This window comes from Cavia porcellus, unplaced genomic scaffold (genome assembly GCF_034190915.1).
Source record: "Cavia porcellus strain 051 isolate PalLab524CR breed Dunkin Hartley unplaced genomic scaffold, mCavPor4.1 scaffold_5, whole genome shotgun sequence".
NCBI lineage: Eukaryota > Metazoa > Chordata > Mammalia > Rodentia > Caviidae > Cavia > Cavia porcellus.
Window position 1 is genome coordinate 71,067,344 of NW_026947488.1, and position 20,351 is coordinate 71,087,694.

The following is a 20,351-nucleotide window of genomic DNA, read 5'->3' on the forward strand; positions in this document are numbered from 1 at the left end:
AGAGCATGAGCCAAACTAACATATGTAACCTCCAGATTTTACACAAGGCTCCTATTGCCTATTTCCTCTCCTTCTTTTCACTCCATGTGAACCAATGTACAAGTGAAAAATACTGGACACACACACCCTCGTCATATTTTTCGTGGTTAAAGAAACTAATAAGAGATTAAAATGTTGAGAATGCACAAATGAAACATAATTTTGTCTAATTTTTAAATCATAGTAAGAGTAATAATGGGTGCTTATGAGAGATAATTTCATTTCAAATTATTTTAGAGGAATTATATTTTATCATTTGTTTTTATTTCAATCAAAAAACACTGTAAAATTAAAATATCTAAGTAAGTAGATAGGTATTAAAAGTGATTTTGGTTTTCAGATTTATTTTTGATTTCCAGGATCATCAGGCAAGAAGCTGTTAACACCATTAAAAGCGTAATAGTAAAGTCACTCAGCCACATATCTGAAGTTTTCCATAGGGGTTTCTAATCCCTGCTCTCTCACTTACTATCAGGGTAATTCATATACAAATTATTCAAAGTATTTACGCTTTAGTCTCTCTATCAAGCAGGTGAAAGTACTTATTACACCAAGTAATTGTGAAAAATTAACTGAAAGTTAACAGGATATACACTGTAAACATTCAAAAAAGAAAAAGTAACATTCTCACTAAATAAAGGAAATGTGCTAGTGTGAGGAGAGAGAGAGAGCATAACTCATTTTTAAATTTCGACAAATTTGTAAATTGAAGTTATTTTATCTTTAGCTAGAGACACATTTCTAAAATAAAACTTTAGATCTGGATAACAGTGTTCTGATAAACCTCAAGCCAACTTTTTCATGCTTATTTATTTACAAATCAATTGAGTTAATCTGACTTCATAAAATACCAGTTTCTCTTTTTCTTCTAAGTATAACTGATTTCCTGTAATAGAAGCATTTTCTCCTAATTGTTGACCTTTTTTTACTGTAGATTAGGAAAGGAGTCTAGATTCTGTGGGAAACTGAACCATGAGAAGCAAGACAAAGTCTCGAAGACAAGACACTGCCTGGGAATTATAGAGAAACTCAATCTATTTTTTGGAAATGTGAAAAATATACCACATATTATGTCAGAGAAATCAATGACTGTGAGCTTAGGTCAAACTTAAAAATTTTACAGGTAGTGTCACATATTCAAAAGTTACAGAAACAAACTTTGGCAGATAGCATGCTCAATGGTAGAACACTTGTCTCGCATATGAGAAGCAAAATAGTCACTTTTCTAAGGCTTCTCACACTTGGGGTTCAACCATCAACCCCAGAAAAAAATATTATACATGCAACTTTGGAAAGTGATTGTTTTCCATCTTTAAAGGGTTAGTGATGGCTACAGAAAGTCAGTGGCTTACAAAAGCAGAGTTGTGGCAATTTATTTCTACAAATTAGTATTTTATAAGCATGCATTCATCTTAAATCACAGTGCAATTGTCTTAAAGCAAAAGGGAAGGAAAAATTATTTATATAATGCAAATAAGAATTTGACTCTGAATAGAAATGTAAAGTTGTTGAAACTTCCCCAATTCATTCTAGTAGCCACTGTTATTTCGGTGTTTCAATGCTTCAGAAAAATCTTTGAATCTACTTAAAATTTCTCAAAAGGCAAGAAAGTTTTTCTACTTAAAATTATTTGGGACACAAAAACTCAAAGTTAAAAAATTTTTTAAAACAGAAGAATGCACATAGGTCATAAAAATAGTTCTCATGGGAACTCAGTGTATTTAAATGTGAAAAATGAAATAAAATTTTCCATATTTTTCTATGGTAAATACTCCTAAGTCCTGCAAAAGCCATAAGATTCCGCCTCAATATGTCAGAGTTCTGTCTCCAACAGGTCATTGAGATTTTTATAAGCATTTGTCCTGTGTTCTGTTGCTGTGGTACCATCAAGCACAGTCAACCAGATTGAAAATCTTTTATTCAGACTGGACTCCTCCTAGCCAACCTTTTACCCTTCACATCTAATCTTTTACCAAAGCCTATTGACTCCATCTACTCAATCTGTTTAGCATTCCAATCCTCTAGTATAAAAAATTTTATACTAGAAATTACCTAGTATAAAATGAGTTCACAATCACTAGAAGGCACTAGCCTAAATTAATGAAAAATTCTATAGGCTTCCCCATTACTCAAGTCCTTCCCATTTCTAAATAGGACTGACAAACTCTTCAGTACTAGATGCTAGACTAAATCAGTGGTTTGGGAATATGGCATAAAGCAGGAGTCAGCAGATATTTATTTTCTTATCTTTTACAGAAAATTATTTAAACTGGAAGGTCATTTGTACTGTCAAATAACTGAACTCCACATCCACTGTGCAGAAGTCACCACAGACAATAGGTAAACACATAAGCACAGCTGTGTTACAATAAAACTTTCTGCAAAAACAACTGATGGGCTGGAGCACAGTTCACTGACCTCTGGACTACAGAATAAAATCTAAATGAAGAAGTATCATGTTAATAATCTTCTATTTAAAAAGCTGTTCTGAAGTCAAACTCAATTATTTCATCTGTCATCTACAAATTTCCTTCTAAGGTTATCCCTCCCCTTATAAGAGCCATTTTCCCAATTTGGCCCAAATTACCAACCCTCAAAGAACATTTTCAATGTCACTTACTCTACAAACCTTTTCTTGGTCAACTTTACTGGAAAACACTTTTTCCTTCCACTTAACTCTCATAACTCTTTTCCTTTTCCCTTTCATCAAATGTTTTACTTTCTGCTCTTCATTCTAAAAGTCTATCTTATACTTCCCCCTTCATATGCTAGATCCATATCTTCATTCATCTGCATATCCCCTTAGCCTTGGATTTTTGAAGATGACCAATAAATATCTGTTGAACAAGTGAGTGAATCAGTGAATGACCCCATGCCTAAACAAGAAGCAGAGTTACTGGATAGCCAGAAAAGAAAGCAACAGACATGTTCCCTAATCCTATTTGCTGTTCCTTTACAATTAGATACTTTCATATACATCTCTGGTATAAACTTAAAAGTTGATAATCATCCAAACTAGTAGTAATGTCCATATTTGAAGTCTAATGAAACAGAAGTAACACCACACCTGATAATTTTATCCTACATAACATCTTCACCTCTTTATTCCCAGAAATAATTATCACCACAAAAACTCTGTAACTATGCTTTAACATCCCTTTCCATATGTGTGTGCAAACCTACACACACACACACACACACTACTAGCTGAATACATCCATTCAACAGAATGTGGAAAATAAAAGGTGAAGTCGCAATGGAAAATGATTATAAATTTTAGGAATTCTGGAGGGAAAAACTAGTGTAAAAAGAGCATGATTTTAAACCAGAAATTACCTAGTATAAAATGAGTACTATTCTAAAAGCTAAATAAGACTTAGTGAATTCTCCTTCAAATGCTATGGCATTTTATTTGCTGATTATAAGATGATCCTTACTAAGGTTGAGCAGGGAGAGTCAATGAAAACACTGTCAAGCTGGAAAGACATCTCTACAGGCCATTTACAGAGAGGGGTCCAGCACTGGAACAACACCTCACCAAGAGAGAGAAAACAGTGACAAAGAGAGAAGCCACTGACTGACTGTCAAGTTGAGTCTCCGTGCATTTATGTATCACACTATTTATAAAATGGTAATGAGTTAAATAACAATTTCCCTCTGGTTTCAAAATAGAAATTCATAGTATTTCTGATACATTAGAACTTTCACAATCTAACATGCATTTAATGCACAGTAAGTGTGTACTGAACCATTTAAAACATCAACGTTTATTATACCTGTTCAGTGTCCCAGGAATAACATATATGAAGGACTTTTGTCCCTGTCAGCTGTCCCACCAAAACAAGCTATTACCATATTTTACATGTAATATACACTTAGTATATATTAAGCAAGAGAAAATTCAAGGACTAGACAAATCGGTTTAGGAATATATGCACACAAAAGATAGTTAAACTAAGTAAGCAAACAATCAGTCACACAACCCTGATCACCAAGCCCTTCTTTTACGTATCAGCTGCTTCCTCCTCACTCCCAACATGTCTACCAATCATTCCAAAGTCAGCAACAGTAACAAACATGTGAATATTTTTTTAAAAATAACATTTCCCAACTAATTCCTAAACACATTTTACACTGTTCTAGGTGAAATAAAAGCAGTGCAATATATGGGACAGTTAATGATTTCAATTTTTTCTTCAGAAAAAAAGTATAGAAATAAAAAAAAAATGTGTTTCAGCTTTCCTTCATACTAATAATGTAATGCTGCCCATCATTAATGACTAGGTTCTTTGTGTTTGCACTTAAAACTGTCATGACTGCCAGAGAAGATGAGTCCATCAAATAAATCTGCCATTCCTAGTTCAAATTACATAGTACTTGAAAAGCTTTGCTTTCAGAAAATTTTTATTCTACTCTGTTTTTTGTATAACCTACATAAAAATATAAACGACAAGCATATGGGTTATGTAGTGGTAACCTGAATTACATGACTTATGAAATGTTCATTTCACAGAACACAATGAAGACTAGTCATCCTCAGAAAAATAAATGTAAGTTGTATTTAATAACAACAATAAAATTAGACAAATGATATTTTCACAAACAATTAGCAAATTCTTTCACTATATTTTTTGGTAGAACAGTGTTAAGTTCAAAACCTAAATCATATTTTGGGCTCAATACATGCATGCTGAATACAAAATGAAAAACTTGCCCAATGATCCCACTTTTTCAGAAAAAAATTCTGTGTGTTGACAAGCCAAAATAAACAAACAGATCATAATACTGTCATATAGAGGGATCGGGAGAACATGGCGGACAGACAACAGCAACTTCTGAACGCTCTCTAAAGGCTCGGCTCAGAGGCCAGGAATGCTGCGGACTAAGGAGATACGAACCAGTAGAGATATGCTCTGCTGACTCAGGAACAAACTGGGCTGAGAGAATCCAACTTGGAATACAGTCCTGGCGCTAAAATAGGAACAGAAAAATCTCGGTGTGGAGGCTCGACTCCGCGCCATTGGAAACCGCGGTTTGGATTTCCCGCCGCCGCCCAGCGGCCGGCTACCTCCACAGCGGCTCAGCAAGGAGAGACGCGACCGCCGAGCTCTGGGAACGGGAGTCCCCGAACGGAGTCCCCACGCCATCGGAAACCGCGGTTTAGACTTCCCGCCGCCAGGCGCCTGGCTACCTCCATAGGGGCTTGGCAAGGAGAGACACGCAGAGGCTTGGGAACGGGAATCTGCGAACGGAGTCGGAAACGCGACGGACAGGGAGGAAGGCTGACTGGTGGCGAGGTAAGCGAGGAACTGACTCCCTACCGCAGTTTGACTCCAGCGGAGGTTTTTCTGGGCGCGGGCAGTCCTGTAAGAGCAGGGCGCGGTGGCAACTGCAGCCGCACGGTTCCCTCTCGGACGGGATTGGTGAAAGGTGCCTGGCCGGAGGGACGCTGCTCGCGGACTCCCTAGGCTGGCCTAACCCAGATCCCAGAGCCTGACGGTGGCCCGGAGGAGCGACCGACTCCCGCATAGGCTGCCTCCTCCGCAACTCCCTGGGGCGCAGCGGTGAGCGGGAACAACTAGCCAGCGCAATTTGATCAAGCTGTGGCTGGCAGGCAGGGAAGCCGGGCCTCCTGTGTAAGATTACATTTTATAAGGAACAGAAAATATGGGGAAGGGAAGCAACAAAAAAGGCTCCTCGACCCCCAATCCTGAGAATCAGGCAATTGTGGACACTGCACCATTATACATTAAGCGCCATTTAGAGAGCCTCATAGACCAATTCAGGAATGAAGTTATCAATGACCTGAAGCTAGAAGTATGCAGAATAGTTAGAGAAATGCTAAGCACCACCCAGGAAAAAGCGGATGGTGGAATGGAAGAACAGAAAAAGAAGGGAGAATTGCTTGATGGAGAAAACAGAGAAAGCATTGAGTATGTGAAGCAGGTGCAAAGGGACTATCAAGAAATTAAGAAGTCTACCCAAGACTGGCATAACAGCTTGAAAGAAACTAAGGACAGACTATCTGAATTGGAGGGCAGACTTGAAACATGGGAGAATGAAATGAAAAACTTCTTAAAAATAACAAAGAAACACACAGCAATAATACAAAGACAAGAAGATGATAAGAGGAGCCATAACTTAAGGATTAAGAACATAAAAGAAGAAGTAGGGACACAAACAAGTGAACTACAAAAGCTACTCACAGAAATAATCCAGGAGAATTTTCCTAATTTAGCAAAAGGTAAAGATACTCAAATGTATGAGGCATACAGGACCCCAGCTACCTACAACCCTAACAGAGAAACACCCAGGCATATAATAATAAAAATTCCAGAAATTCAATACAAGAACAGAATATTAAAAGCTGTAAGAGACAAGAAACAGATCACTTACAAGGGAAGACCCATCAGAATTACAGCAGATTTCTCTTCACAAACCATCAAATCACGAAGAGCATGGGGAGAAATAATTCAAGCTTTGAAAGATAATAATCTACAGCCAAGATTGAGATATCCTGCACAACTGTCCCTGGAAATTGATGGAAACACGAGGTGCTTCCAGGATAAAGAGGAACTGGGGGAATTTGCAACCACCAATTCAACCCTACAGAAAGTATTGCAGGATATTCTAAAAAAAGAAAAATACAAAGAACCCAGAAATAGGGGTGGGGAGGCCACAACGAATGGAGCAGAGAACAAAATGAAGAAGACAAACTGACAGCTACTGACAGAAAAAGAGCTCAACAGAAATGAGACAGAAGATTGGATGATAGGAACAGCTTTTCTGTGGAGAAAATGACATCTTAAAAGTTAATACTGATTTAGTACCATCTTGTTTTGAAGTCTCATCTAGCTTTTGTTCTTCTGTCTCCAATGGTCTAAACAGGTTGTATCTTATTGGATTTTGTTATGTATGATAGTATAAGAAAAAACCTTTTAAAGACAAGGAGATTATACAGAGACCATTGTTCATTTTCTGTTAGTCGATTCTAAATACTCTATAATGCTGTCATTCTCTTAAATGGATTTACATTGTTTTGATATACTTAATGCTACAGTATATGAAGTTGTACTCAAGGACTTCAGGGAGGGAGTCAATATGGTAACTATTTTTGGGTCAGGATTAGCTGGTGGTGAAACACTATTCTGCTTAAATGGTTATGTTTTGATCTGCCCTGTTTCGCTGTTATGCCCTCCTTTTTCTCAATCTCCACTCCATTATTTACTTTTTTATTTTTATCCATTTAATTAAAGGGAAAAATATAGCAGGATATAATATAGTAACCCACTTTGACTTTCTATTATCTCGATTTGAAGCCCTGTATTACTCTCACCATCTTGTTTTTGACTGAGGTTCCTATATTCTGTTTTGCTGGACAGTATCAGGTTCGAAAGTTTAGGCATCAGCTGAGAAGATAATGAGATTCATTATAACGCCCATTCTCGTTGACTTTTATCTACTTTTGAAGACCTACAATATCTCCAATGTTTTGGTTTTGTCGGTTTTATTCTTTACGGTTTTGTTCAATTGTATTACAACTAATGATATAGGCAATTCTATTAGAAATAGCGGGAGGCATTATGGTAACCATTGTTGATCACCTTGTATTATGTTTTTTATATTATCTATTATGTCCACCCTTTTGACTTGACCGATTCTGTTCTGGTATGTCACATTTGGTTTTACTCTCTTCCAAAAAAGCAACAAGAACCGTGGGAGCAATGAAACCCAAAATGTGTAATAGTCACTGTACAAAAGAGAGGAAAAGAAAGTGCTCTAAACTATATAACTGCATGTATATTTAAATGTATAAGATAGAAAATGATATCACAGAGTTTTATTGGATCATTGAACAGAACTGTTTGCAGTATCATTGTTGGAATGTCCACTCTACAAGCTTTAATTTTGTGACTTAAACAATTATTTCTAAGATGGCAATATGTAATCCATTAACTAGTGATTTCCTACTGCGCATTTTTTTATTCTGTAAATCTGTATAACTTGTACCCCTTCACTGTTTTTTTTTTCCTTTCTTTTCTTTTCTCCTTAAATAAAAATTAAAAAATTAAAAAAAAAAATAATAATACTGTCATATTCGTAGATTCTGGTTCAAATTCAGTATTTTAGTAGTTTTAATTCTTTGAGATTCAAACATTTGGATGGTTTCCTGCTTTTAGAATTCATTTTATTTCTTCAAATGAACAACACAAAGCAATCTTTAAAAACAGTTTCAAAGTATTTACCATATTTCTTCTTGCAAGGTCTCTTTTTGATGCAATTCACATTGGCAAGTTCCCTGCTATTGTGTCCTGAAAACATGTAAATAATGCACGGTACGAAGCTCCACTGTGTGGAACACATGAAAACTAAATTCAGTCATACGCAGAATAACTGAAGTACTAAGGAACACTAGTGTACAGCACAGGTTTGTGATTAGATTATTCTTCCATTTCTAGCCAATGTTTATCTTGGACCAATCTCCCAGAGTAGTCATCTCAAAAACTGCTACAATAATAATTTCACTTGTGTGTTTATTTAATTGTATACATCAGCTGTTACAATATAGTTATGACTACTATTCTTAAGTTTATATGTTTTTACTACTATCTTTAGTTGGTAACTGCCAATTTTTTTTATCTTAAAGTCTAATTATGTTTAAACAAAAATATCAATAAACTTACAAGTATTCTGAATGCTTTTGTTTTCCTTTCTGTTTTTGTTTTTTGAGGGAGGTTCTTACCATGTCATCCAATCTGGCCCTGAACTCACGATAGAGACCAAGCTGGCCTCAAAATCATGACAATCCTGCCTCAGATTCCCCAGTGCTAGGATCACAGGTATGCATCACTGCATCTGGATCTATATTCTTTAAATAGGTATTTTCACAACTAAAATCCACTGGGTTAACTACTCAAAATGTAAGTTTAATGCACTCATACTTCAGTTTTAACTCAATGTTAAAATATATATTTCATATAAATGTTAATTTATATCATGTTTTCTCTTAAGGCTTACAATAACTCATCAACTTTGATCATATGATGTGATTATGTCAGATTATGATTTTGCAACTATGAGTAAAATCTACTTTTTAAAATGATTCCTAGTGAACAAGGTAATTTACTATATAGTATAATCTACAGATAAAAATGTCCACTTTTTTAAAATAACAGTATACTTTGAAAAATCCATAAAGCATTTCTCTTACCATTCAGTAAATAAGATAACCATATCTTCTTGATTGGCATAATGTTCCATGACTTCTTTCATTAATCTTACTTTTTGGCCCCCTCCAATACTATTAAAACCATCACCACCTTTCCATTCTTCTCCTTGACCAAGAACCTATAAATGAAATTACCATTTCATCCTTCAGCAAATTAGTAATATGACAGTTCTTTCAAAACCAGCAGCAATTAAAAGCATCATACCACAGTCTCATATGCACATCCACACTTATAGTGGCACAGTTTGTAATAGCTAAATCTTGGAAACAATTGAAATGTCCATCCACTGATGAACAGATAAAGAATGTGTGTGTATGTGTGTGGTTTTTTTTTTTTTTTTTAAAATAGAGTACTACACTCAGCCATATACATATATATTGAAGGATAAACCTGAGACATTTCTAGGTAAATAGAAGCACCTTGAGATCATACCATGAAGTGAAGTAACTGGACACACGTTGTATAAATACCATATTGCTTCTTTGGTGTGAGAAACTGAAAGTATAAATAAGGACCAAAAGGTATAACTGATATTGTGAAATAAGAAAAAGTATTCAAATGTGAAGGGTAACTAGGAATGGGGGAGAGGGAAAGGGAGGAAGGGAAAGGAGAAATATGAGAAAGAAAAATGAAAAAGTTTTTGTATAAGGAGGAAAAGGCAGGCTAAAGGGAGAATTGAAGGGTAGGGGAAAAAATCAAAATATATCATGTACAAGTACAAACTCCCCATGTTGAATGTGATCACTTTGCATACTGAAAATGTAGCAATAAAATTAATTTTTAAAAAAAGAAATAGATCTTTTGCAAAAGGGAAGGTGACCAAGAAATGGAGGTAGGGAAAGATATGAGAAAAGAAAGATGTGCTATATACACACACAACAATTCCCTAAGATGAATGTAATCATTATGTACTGCTAACACACACTAATAAAAATAAATTTAACTTTAAAAAGTATTTAGCCTCCTTAATAGTCTTTGTTTTAATTACATGTTTGTGGTACTTAATGAATACACTCATTATGGGTAGTTGGCAATTGTGCAAGACATACCTTTTTTTCTCTTTCCCTTTCCATCTCTTAGTCCACTTCCCATTTGCCAAAGATCTACCTCCCCATTTCTTGTCTTTTATTTTGCTCTGTATTTATTCTTTGGTTTTCTCACATAGGAGAAACTATGGTTTTTAAACTTGTGGGTCTCACTCACTTCATTTAATGTTCAAAGTATTTCCGTTTTCCTATAAATTTATCCTTCTTCACAGCAGAGTACTACTTCAGTGTATAAAAACCACATTTTCATCACCCATTCCATCTGTGTGATGGACATATAGGTCACATGCATGATTTTATTATAAATTATGCTGCTGCAAACATGGGTACACATGTATTACTAAATAATAATAACTGTGGATTCAGTTTGAATGAGAGACACCTGATTAGTTTAACACAGTTCTGGAGGTATCTGGATGACTTACTCAAGGAAGAAGGAAAATTGACCCTGAGTTGGGGAGCACCAACCAAAAGACTTGATAAAAAGGGATAGAACAAACAGCTTGTCCATTTATTGTTTGTCTAAGTGTGTCCATTAAAAGATGCACATGCATGCGCACACACACACACATACACACATGCATATACACCATAACAATAAAACTTAAAAATTACTCAAAGTCAGTAAAAAAAGAAACCTGCTGGCAAATCTTAATTATATCATGTTTTTACACAACCCTCCAAAAGAAATCACATCATATATATTATAATGCAAATTGAAATTTCAATATATCTCATATTTTTCTGTTGCTGATAGAAGCATTAGCACAATTTAAGAATTGCTGAGTGGCATTGTTAATAGTGCTAAACTGCATCTTTAAAACTATATAAATAGCAATTATGTAACCAAATTTCATCTTTCTGGATGATTATAAATTGTGCTGATGTTGTGGATGCTATATGACACATATCTCTATAGATTAAAATATACCATACCTTCACAGTATAATTGAAATACTTGGCTGACTGCATAAATCGATGATATCCATCATTTTCTTTTGTAGCTACAGTTATGACTAATAACTTATCTGCAAAGACAGAAAATAATAACATAAGGAGGTTTACCAAGAGGTTAAATGCTTACACTTTACAATATACTATGGTGATTAAAGACCTCATTAAACCTACAGGAATGTTCTAGTTTGTTAAGATACATAAGACTAAATTAAGAACTACTGAAAAATTGGCAATTAAACTGCTCAAATGAAAGAACTACTCAGATGGAGGAACAGACAAGAGGAAAGAGGGGAAAAAATATATATGATAGTTCACTGAAAGGAATGGATATACTGAAAGGAATGCTTATACTGTGTGACAAATTTTGAATGCCTATATCTAGTAATCTGAGCAGCTACTTTGAGGACAACAATATGCTGGGGATGTGGCTCAGCGGCATAAGCACCTGTCTGACAAGCACTAGGTTGTGAGTTCAATCCCTGGTACCAAAAAAAAAAAAAAAGTATAAATGAAGACAACAATATGTAATATAATAATCTCTGTTAATTTCCTATCATTTGTTTTGAAATTCTTTATAATTTTATTGCTTTTTTAATTCTCTTTAAAACAAAAACTGGCAATTCAAATAAATTATGTTACTGTCAACTGATGAACACATCGAATAACATTAAGAGTTTAAAATGTTTCTCACATTTAAAGAAAAGTGTATAACCAATAAAGTACCTTAACAGTAAGATAAAAGCTTTTTAAATACACATTTTAAAATCTATAATGACTAGAATTCTTGAAGATATTACCTAATCAACTAGCTTCTTTTGCATGTATAAAACAACGAACTAAAGAAGTCCTGTAGTACATCACAGTCATAAAAACAGTGATGTGCCAAAAAGGAAAGGGGGATTTAATCTTAAGAATTATCTTAATCCTCTAAAATAAAGTGTGACAAACTAGAAGCAACTGCTCAGAAAAATATCTTAATTATTTTGTATTTCTATTTTTATTTTATACTGTCCTAAAAGTTGGAACATTTATAACATTCATTTTTCTGTGTGTTGTTTTCCTAATTTAAAGAACTTAGCACCATCTGAATTATATTACTAAAAGGAAGACAAAATATAAAAAGGAGAGATTCTATGAACATACAGTATTACAATTCAAATAACTAATTACTACCTTACACAATCCACCTTTGATAACACAGTATAATAGTGAGAGGTCTGAAGAGACAGGATTCAATGACAGTCACTCACCACTTAATCTCTAATAGTAGCTCATCACTTTTCTGGGTTTCAGTCAGATGTCTAGCAATATGGTGTCAAAAAAAAGACAAATGCAAGCCCAAACATAACCAAATTAACCTCTGTCTCCAGCTTTTGATTCTGAGGAAATATGTTTAAAACATGCAACACATCTGTAAAATGTAGTGGGTTCAAAAAACCACTTAAGAAATCAAGTCACTTCATCACAAAAAGCAAAAGCAAATCTCTATATTCATTCCACAGTCCCTCAACATGACTAAAATGATAAAAGAATCCTTTTATGCCTAGTATTTCATTGGTTGCAATAGAAAATACACTTCTCTATTCTATGCTAACAGTTCTTATTCCCTTCAAATAATTCTTAATATCTGAGCAAGAATATTCACTGATGACCTAATTGTCCTTTCCAAAAACGGTTTAGTTTAATGCCAAAAGACATTTTGCTAATATATAGCCTGTCATCAGACAAGCTGCAAATAAAATTCATCTGAAACCCATTGTCTTAACCACAGTATCACATTAAGTAACAGCACTAACTAGACTATCTTTGATACCTAAATCTTTCAAAAAAACTTACTCATAATTCTTAATCTTAAATTTATAGAAATCAAGAGAAAACAAATTACCACAGGAGTTCTAAGTAGACAGTTTTCACTATGCAACTAACTGATTTTTATGACCAGATAACTAGACAGCTCCTTTATCTGTAATGACTGGTAGTTCTTAATTTTCTAATTAAGGAACATGTTTTCTTAGCAATGATTAGCACAGTGGTAGGGGATAATCAAACCTCACTACAAAAGAACCAATAACTATTTCAAGTTTTGTTGATCACATACATTCTCACATTTTCAACTCCCTACTGTTTCTCCCATTCCCCTCTCTTCCTTCTTTTCCTTTTAATTCTGACATTCTTTTCAAATTAAAAAAAGAAAAAAAAATCTGAGGAGGAGATCCCAGCCTGGATATCAGTGCCATGCACAGGCTACTGCCTGCTTGGGAAGAGTCAGACCCAAGCCTCTCTCTGTGAGTCAGCGCCATTTATAGACTGTGAAGGGACAGAACCACGACCTAAAGGGAGGAGATGCCCTCCCCCTGGAAACCATATCATTTTCATTGGATTTTTTTGGGGGGAGGGTATTTTCTTTTGTTTTATGTTAACTCTGATGGCATGAGTAGCTATTTGAAAGACAGCACATGGCAGATGTTATGGAAGCCACTATGTATTTACTACTGGCTTGTTTTGAGGTTCTTTATTGCATTCATTGTTCTTATTATTTCTATTCTATCCTGTTCTATTTGATTTTTAATGTCCGAAAGTGGTATCTGCAGGTATTCTGAAGACAATAAAGGCATTGTGTTAACAATTGTTGATTTCAAAAGATTTGGAAGTCTTGTATCACCTATTCTGGTTTATTTTGATTGACTTTATTGTTTTATTTTCCTTGGTTTTTTTCCTCTTTAAAAAAAAAGTTTTGTTGTTAGCCCTCTTTTATCTCAATCTCCTTTTTATATTATTTACGTTTTCATTTTTATCCTTTTAATTAAGGGAAAAATAAAAAATAGCAGGATATATTATAGTAACCCACTGTGATTTCCTATTAACTTGATTTGAAACCCTGTATTGCTCTCACCATCTTGTTTTGACTGATTTTACTCTATTCTGTTTTGCTTGATAGTACCAAGTTCGAAAGTATAGGCAACAACTATGAAGACAATAAGATTCATTATGACGCCAATTCTAGTTGACTATTATCTTCTTTTGAAGTCCTCTAATGTCTCCAATGTTTTGGTTTTATTGGTTTTGTTTTTTACTGTTTTGTTCAATTTTATTACAACTGATGATATAGGCAATTCTTTTTAAGATAGCAAGAGGCATTATGGTAACCATTGTTGATCACCTTGTATTTTGCTTTTACAGTATGTATTATGTCCATCCTTTTGATTTGACTGACTCTGTCCTGTTATGTCACATTTGGTTTTACTCTCTTCAAAAAAAGTAGTAAGAACTGTGAGAGTAATAAAACCCAAAATGTGTAATTGTCATTGTACAAAAGAGAGGAAAAGAAAGTGCTCTAAAGGACATAACTGCATGTATACTTAAGTGTATAAGGTAGATAACCATATTACTGAGTTCTGTTGGATCACTGAACAGAACTGTTTACAATCTCACTGTTTGAATACTCTCTTCAAAAAAAGTAGTAAGAACTGTGAGAGTAATAAAACCCAAAATGTGTAATTGTCATTGTACAAAAGAGAGGAAAAGAAAGTGCTCTAAAGGACATAACTGCATGTATATTTAAGTGTATAAGGTAGATAACCATATTACTGAGTTCTGTTGGATCACTGAACAGAACTGTTTACAATCTCACTGTTTGAATGTCCACTCTATATGCTTTAATTTTGTAACTTGAACAACTATTTCTAAGATGACAATATGTAATCTATTAACTAGTGATTTCATACTGTATATTTTTTCTGAAATTCTGTATAACTTGTACCCTTTTTTTCTCCTTGAATAAAATTTTAAAAAATAAAATTAATTAATTAATTAATTTTTAAAGATTCTTAGTTCTGTGGTTGGCTGTTGAAAAAACAGCTTGGACCAGATGTGACCTACAGGTCATTTTGCTAATATAGTTCATGTAGATCCAACCACAAATTACTTCCTTTCAAAACTAACTTTAATATTTATCATTTGTTTCTAATGTTCTAGCATCTCCTGATAGTTTCCTGTTTGACTTAGGTGAAAGAAGGATGACTGATCATTCAAAATCCTGCATGTTACACAGGGCCTACTTTTTATTTCTATTCAAAAGTTGCATGGGTGTGACAGGTTGTGGCTGATATGTAAACATCAGCAAATTGTGATTCAACCTTTTCCCCTTACCACAAATGCTTTTAGGATTTAAAAAACTTCAAAAACAACCTTAAAGCTATTCATTTAAATAATTTACCAAGTAGCAATAGCTAGATCTTTCTCAAGTTTTGCATCTCTCCATCATAAAAATTCTAACTCAAATTATAAACACTATTTGCCTATAGTCCTGCCATAGCCACTCATAGTCATTTTGCTAACTCTAATTGAAAGGCTTAAATAAAACCTGCTCTACCAGCCCCAATCTGTTTGCCAGCGAATGCATTATTCTCAGGAAGGAACTTGGCTTGGCACCCAGGCTGTCATCCACAAACACATATCATAAAATAGATAAAGATAGACCCAGATCCTGCAGATTCCAGGACATCTGGAGACACCAGAAAATTTAAACCAGATCCTCAAAGACTTTGCCCACTGAGGTGCAAGGCTGCCAGAGAACTCTGACCACAGATGTTTATTAAAATCTTCCCACCTAATGTCCCTTTCCTTCTTTCAGTCCCTATAAAAGGCCCGCTTCCCTCTGTTCCCTACAGACAGCCTTTCCACTCTCTGCCTGCCTGCAATATACAAGTCTGGTTAACTCCAATAGTCTCCACCTTTTATCCTTCCTTACACTGATCACATCTCTTAGTGATCAATTCAAAATACTTAGGACTGCTGATCATGTTACACATTGTTAACCACCACTGAGGGCACAAACTCTATTACCACAGTGTGAATCTTAACTACCTCCCTCTCCAATTTCACCCACTTCATCTCTCACCTTTGATATTTGTTCCAAACACACTGGCCTTTTTCTCTCTCCCTAATATTGCCTGCATGTTCCCGTCCACAGAAAACAGCCAATGCAAAATTGTTAACTAATGTCTGTCCCTGATCTCTTGATGTAGCGAGGCATATTCAAGTTTCAAACATATGCCATTCTCTCAGGAGACTCCTTCCTGATTTGCTAGAGTACTATGTACTCTCTCAGAGCACTAATCATAAACTGTAATCAACATGTCAACATGCACAATTAATATTTAAGATTAACGTTTCTCTCTCCAAAATGAATACTAACTCAAGAAAGGATGTCATTTTGCTTACTGTAAGATGTTCACTGCTTATTAAACTATTACTACATCATACTTTTAGGTAAGATTTTGTGCTTCAATATTTTAACTGATACCTAAAAGCATAAAAATTTTACATATTAATGACATTCTGTGTACAATGTTTTAATACATTTGTACACTATACAACATTTAAATATCACTGAATGAGTGGATTCAGGGAGATATAATACTATAGATCTCATGTATTCATGTGATAATTTATTTTGGATAAAATTCCTACATAGTTTTAGCATTATCTCAAATTCACAGATGAAGAATAAGATTTTTAACAGGCTACGCAATTTAGTCAAAGACACTTCATAAGTTCTTAGAATTGTCACAATCTTGCTGCAAAGTCCATTTCTTCCAATATTTCAGGTGGCCTCATAAGATAGCAAAGGTCAGGGGTCTAGAAGCAAATTTATGAAACTTATTCTGCGTACAATAAAGAGACATGAAGCCTGAAACTTCTGTCTTCAGAAAAACCTGCTTGCAAGTTTGGACTTTGGTTGGAACCTAAAAAGTTGTATTCCAGACATTTACAGGTGTTTTTCCAAAAAGAAAAATTAGATTCTCTCACTCCAATAAGAAGGGCTCGCTGTGCCTAATTGTACAAACAATGTACACTTCCTTCTAGGCAGCTGGAACCGTACAGAAGTTACCTACATGACCATTGCTCAAAAAAAAAAAAAAAAAAAAAAAAAAAAAAAAAAAAACTGTGGACACTGAATCTCCAATGAGGTTCTCTGATAGTCAATACCTCACATGGGATGCCACAGCCAGGTATTTGAGGAATTATGCATATTTTGTTTTGTATGAAGAGGCTGTAGAAATTCATACATGGTTTCCCCAGACCTCCTCTATTTGCCTTTTCCCTTTGCTGATTTTGCTTTTCATCATTCCACTTGAATAACAGACATGATTATAATTTACAACAAGTTCTCTCAGTCCTAGTGAAGCAGTCAATGTAAGAGTAGTCTGGAGCAAGTTTGATATATTCTTCTAGCTACAGGCAGGCATTAAGTCTTCAACTGAAAGAGGCACCACAGTGCTTGCTGGTTACATACACGATATGTGGTTAATTATGGTCAGGTTAGACTTCAGCTAAACTCCAGAAAAAGAAAATCTGACACAGAATTTGATCTTCTACAGACAGTCATTTCACCTTAATGTAAATTATTATTACCTCAGGAACAGCCTAAAAAACCTAAGCTTGTCCAGGATTTTGCAGTTAGGAGGTAGCCAATTTAAAAATAAACTCAAGATTTACAATTCAAAAACAAATTTGTTTTCCTAGATCTTTTCATACTATTTTCCTGCTTTATTAAATACTGAGTCACTCATACACATTATTTAAGAAATAAAATCCACACAGTGTAGGAGGAAAGAGAACAATATTATTTTGTGGAATCTTTGAAAGATATTCAACACAAAATTTCTTAAAGAGCAATTCATGTCATAATTTCAACAAGGACAAAATTCTAAAACAATTGTGTCAAACAGTTATCAGCAGATTATCTAACGATTTTTTAGAAAGGTATAAGAAAAATAAATTCTTTAAAAAAGAAAATTCTAACCTCTAGTACAATATACAGGGCATTTTCACACCTTCGCATCCAAGCAGGTGCCTGGATCTCCACAGGCACTCTGACAACACATACAGAAAAGGAAAATAAAGAAATGTGCTAAGAAGTGAAGATTATGCTGATGGTCCCAATCTGCCAAAGGTTAAAGAAGTTTCCAGAAAACTGGGCTTTCAGTTTTAAAATTGGTAAGTTCTGGCAAGCCACAATGAGTTGGTAAACATTAACAGTAAGTAGAGTAGACAAATATTGCCACTTATTTAAAGAAAGGCTTCATGACAAACGATCCTATATGGGTGGCATTAATGATAAACTTTTGAAACAAAAAGGTAAAAACCAGATAAGTGAAGAAGATCCGACTAGGAAATCTACAAGTGATGGATATTTAAAAGATTACTGTGACCATCTCCATCCTTCACACGTACTTCAAACCACAACATATTTTGTAAATTTTAATTTCAAATAAAAATTGAACGTTCAAAAGTGAATTTTTTAAAGATTTTCTGACTTTTCTTTGGGAATCCATGTTTTCTTTGTAATACATGCACTTTTTTATCTATATTTACATATGCATGTATTAATTTTTTAAAATTTTATCAGTATGTTTGCAATACAATAATTAGATACACCATGTGAAGTGACATGTGCATAACACAACTCACATGTAATTTTAGTTTGTCTATTTAATAGTCTAATAATGAATGAAAGACAAATCCCAAGTCAAAGTACAAAGAGACACTACAATCAAGAAATCCCAATAGCTAGTAACTTCCACAGTACTATAAAGTTAAAGACATTCAAGAAAAAAAAATTCAAGTAAATCACTTTACTGTGAAATACATCAAAACAAGTATATTTATAATAAATGAAACAAATAATGATTAGGCAAAGACTTAAAATTTAAAAGGCTTGATTTTAGTGTAAGGTACAATTTTTTTTTTTTTTTGGTCTTTTTCATTTTTATCGGTACCGGGAATCGAACTCACAACTGCCTGCTTGCAAGGCAGGTGCTTATGCCACTGAGCTAAACCTCCAGCCCCATGGTACAATTTTTAATATAAAATATAATAGCCATTTTATAATCATATTAATTACAGAAATCATTGATGAAGAAAAGTATATTGAGAAAACTTTGATATAATACACATTTAAATAAATTTGTATACTAATTGTAACAATATGCATATATTTATATATGGATATCATTTAATCTGTAAAAAATATACTTTATTCAGAATGACTTTATAATACCTCTCTTCTATAATATCTTGCTCCTTCTTGACACCCCTACAAATTCCAACTTCTGCTACTCAACTCCTCAGTGCTTAAATGTTAGGAATGGAGCTAAACATGATAAACAGTAAAAAGCAAAATAAAAAGAACCCCTTCTTCCACATGCATATCAGTCCCCTCCCAGAAACATGCAGATAAAAATGCAAACTGGAATGGAGCCAAAAATTATATACTGAGATTCCACAAATTACCCTCTAACATCAAAGCATGATCATGCTAAAGCATGCTGTAATCAGAATAAATAAAACTACAGCTGAAAGTTTTAAAAAAGAAAAAAAAGGTTCTATTTTAAGTAATGTGTTCCTTACTTGAACATAGCTCAAAATGACGCAGAATATCATTTGGCCAGAGAAAGCTGGCCAAAACAAAGCAAAAGCAATCTTAGCAAGAAATACGATGATTCCAGTGCAATCTGCACAGCGCATGTGAAAATTAGGAGATTCTTGGTGTACTATATTAAGGGGAACCCTTACGACACAGATTTTGGGCAGTATAATTAGAAGTCTGGAAATTGCATTATATACTGAATAGCTGAGGGACTGAGAATTGTGTGAAAAAAAGAACTCACCAATTTCTCATAATTCATCCTATTTGAAGAGAAGGAAGTTTGATTTTCTCTACATTATTTTGGAAAAGACAATTGACTGATGTACTGGGAGGGGAACTAATTGAGAGGAGGTAGATTTTGTATCAATATCAGATACAATAAATGGCACCCAAAATGAACAAGCTCTGTTGGAAAAGCAGTATGTTTCATATGTTTACTAATATTAAAGCAAAGTATGTAAAATTATTTTCCAGAATTTATGACATGGAAAGTACACATTATCCTTCAAAATATTATGAAACTTGTATACTATATATTAATGTCAAAAGAAAATCTGCCCCCTGCATAGAAAAAAAAAATGGATTTATATCTGTCAAATTCCAAGGGTTCAAAGATTGAGCAACCTCCAAAATGGAAAGATGTAC

The 20,351-nt window shown here is 34.2% G+C and overlaps 1 protein-coding gene across 2 annotated transcripts in view; it reads right to left on the bottom strand.

The window, feature by feature from the left end:
• Positions 1-20,351, bottom strand: part of Plod2 (procollagen-lysine,2-oxoglutarate 5-dioxygenase 2) — a 78,531-nt gene that overhangs the window by 36,181 nt on the left and 21,999 nt on the right. For both annotated transcript variants that reach the window (XM_063249145.1, XM_063249144.1), the window contains exons 2-3: positions 11,252-11,343; positions 9,251-9,387 (exon numbers count right to left, since the gene is read on the bottom strand). In XM_063249145.1, coding sequence (XP_063105215.1) covers positions 9,251-9,387; positions 11,252-11,343 — 229 coding nt within the window. The remainder of the gene's footprint in view (positions 1-9,250; positions 9,388-11,251; positions 11,344-20,351) is intronic.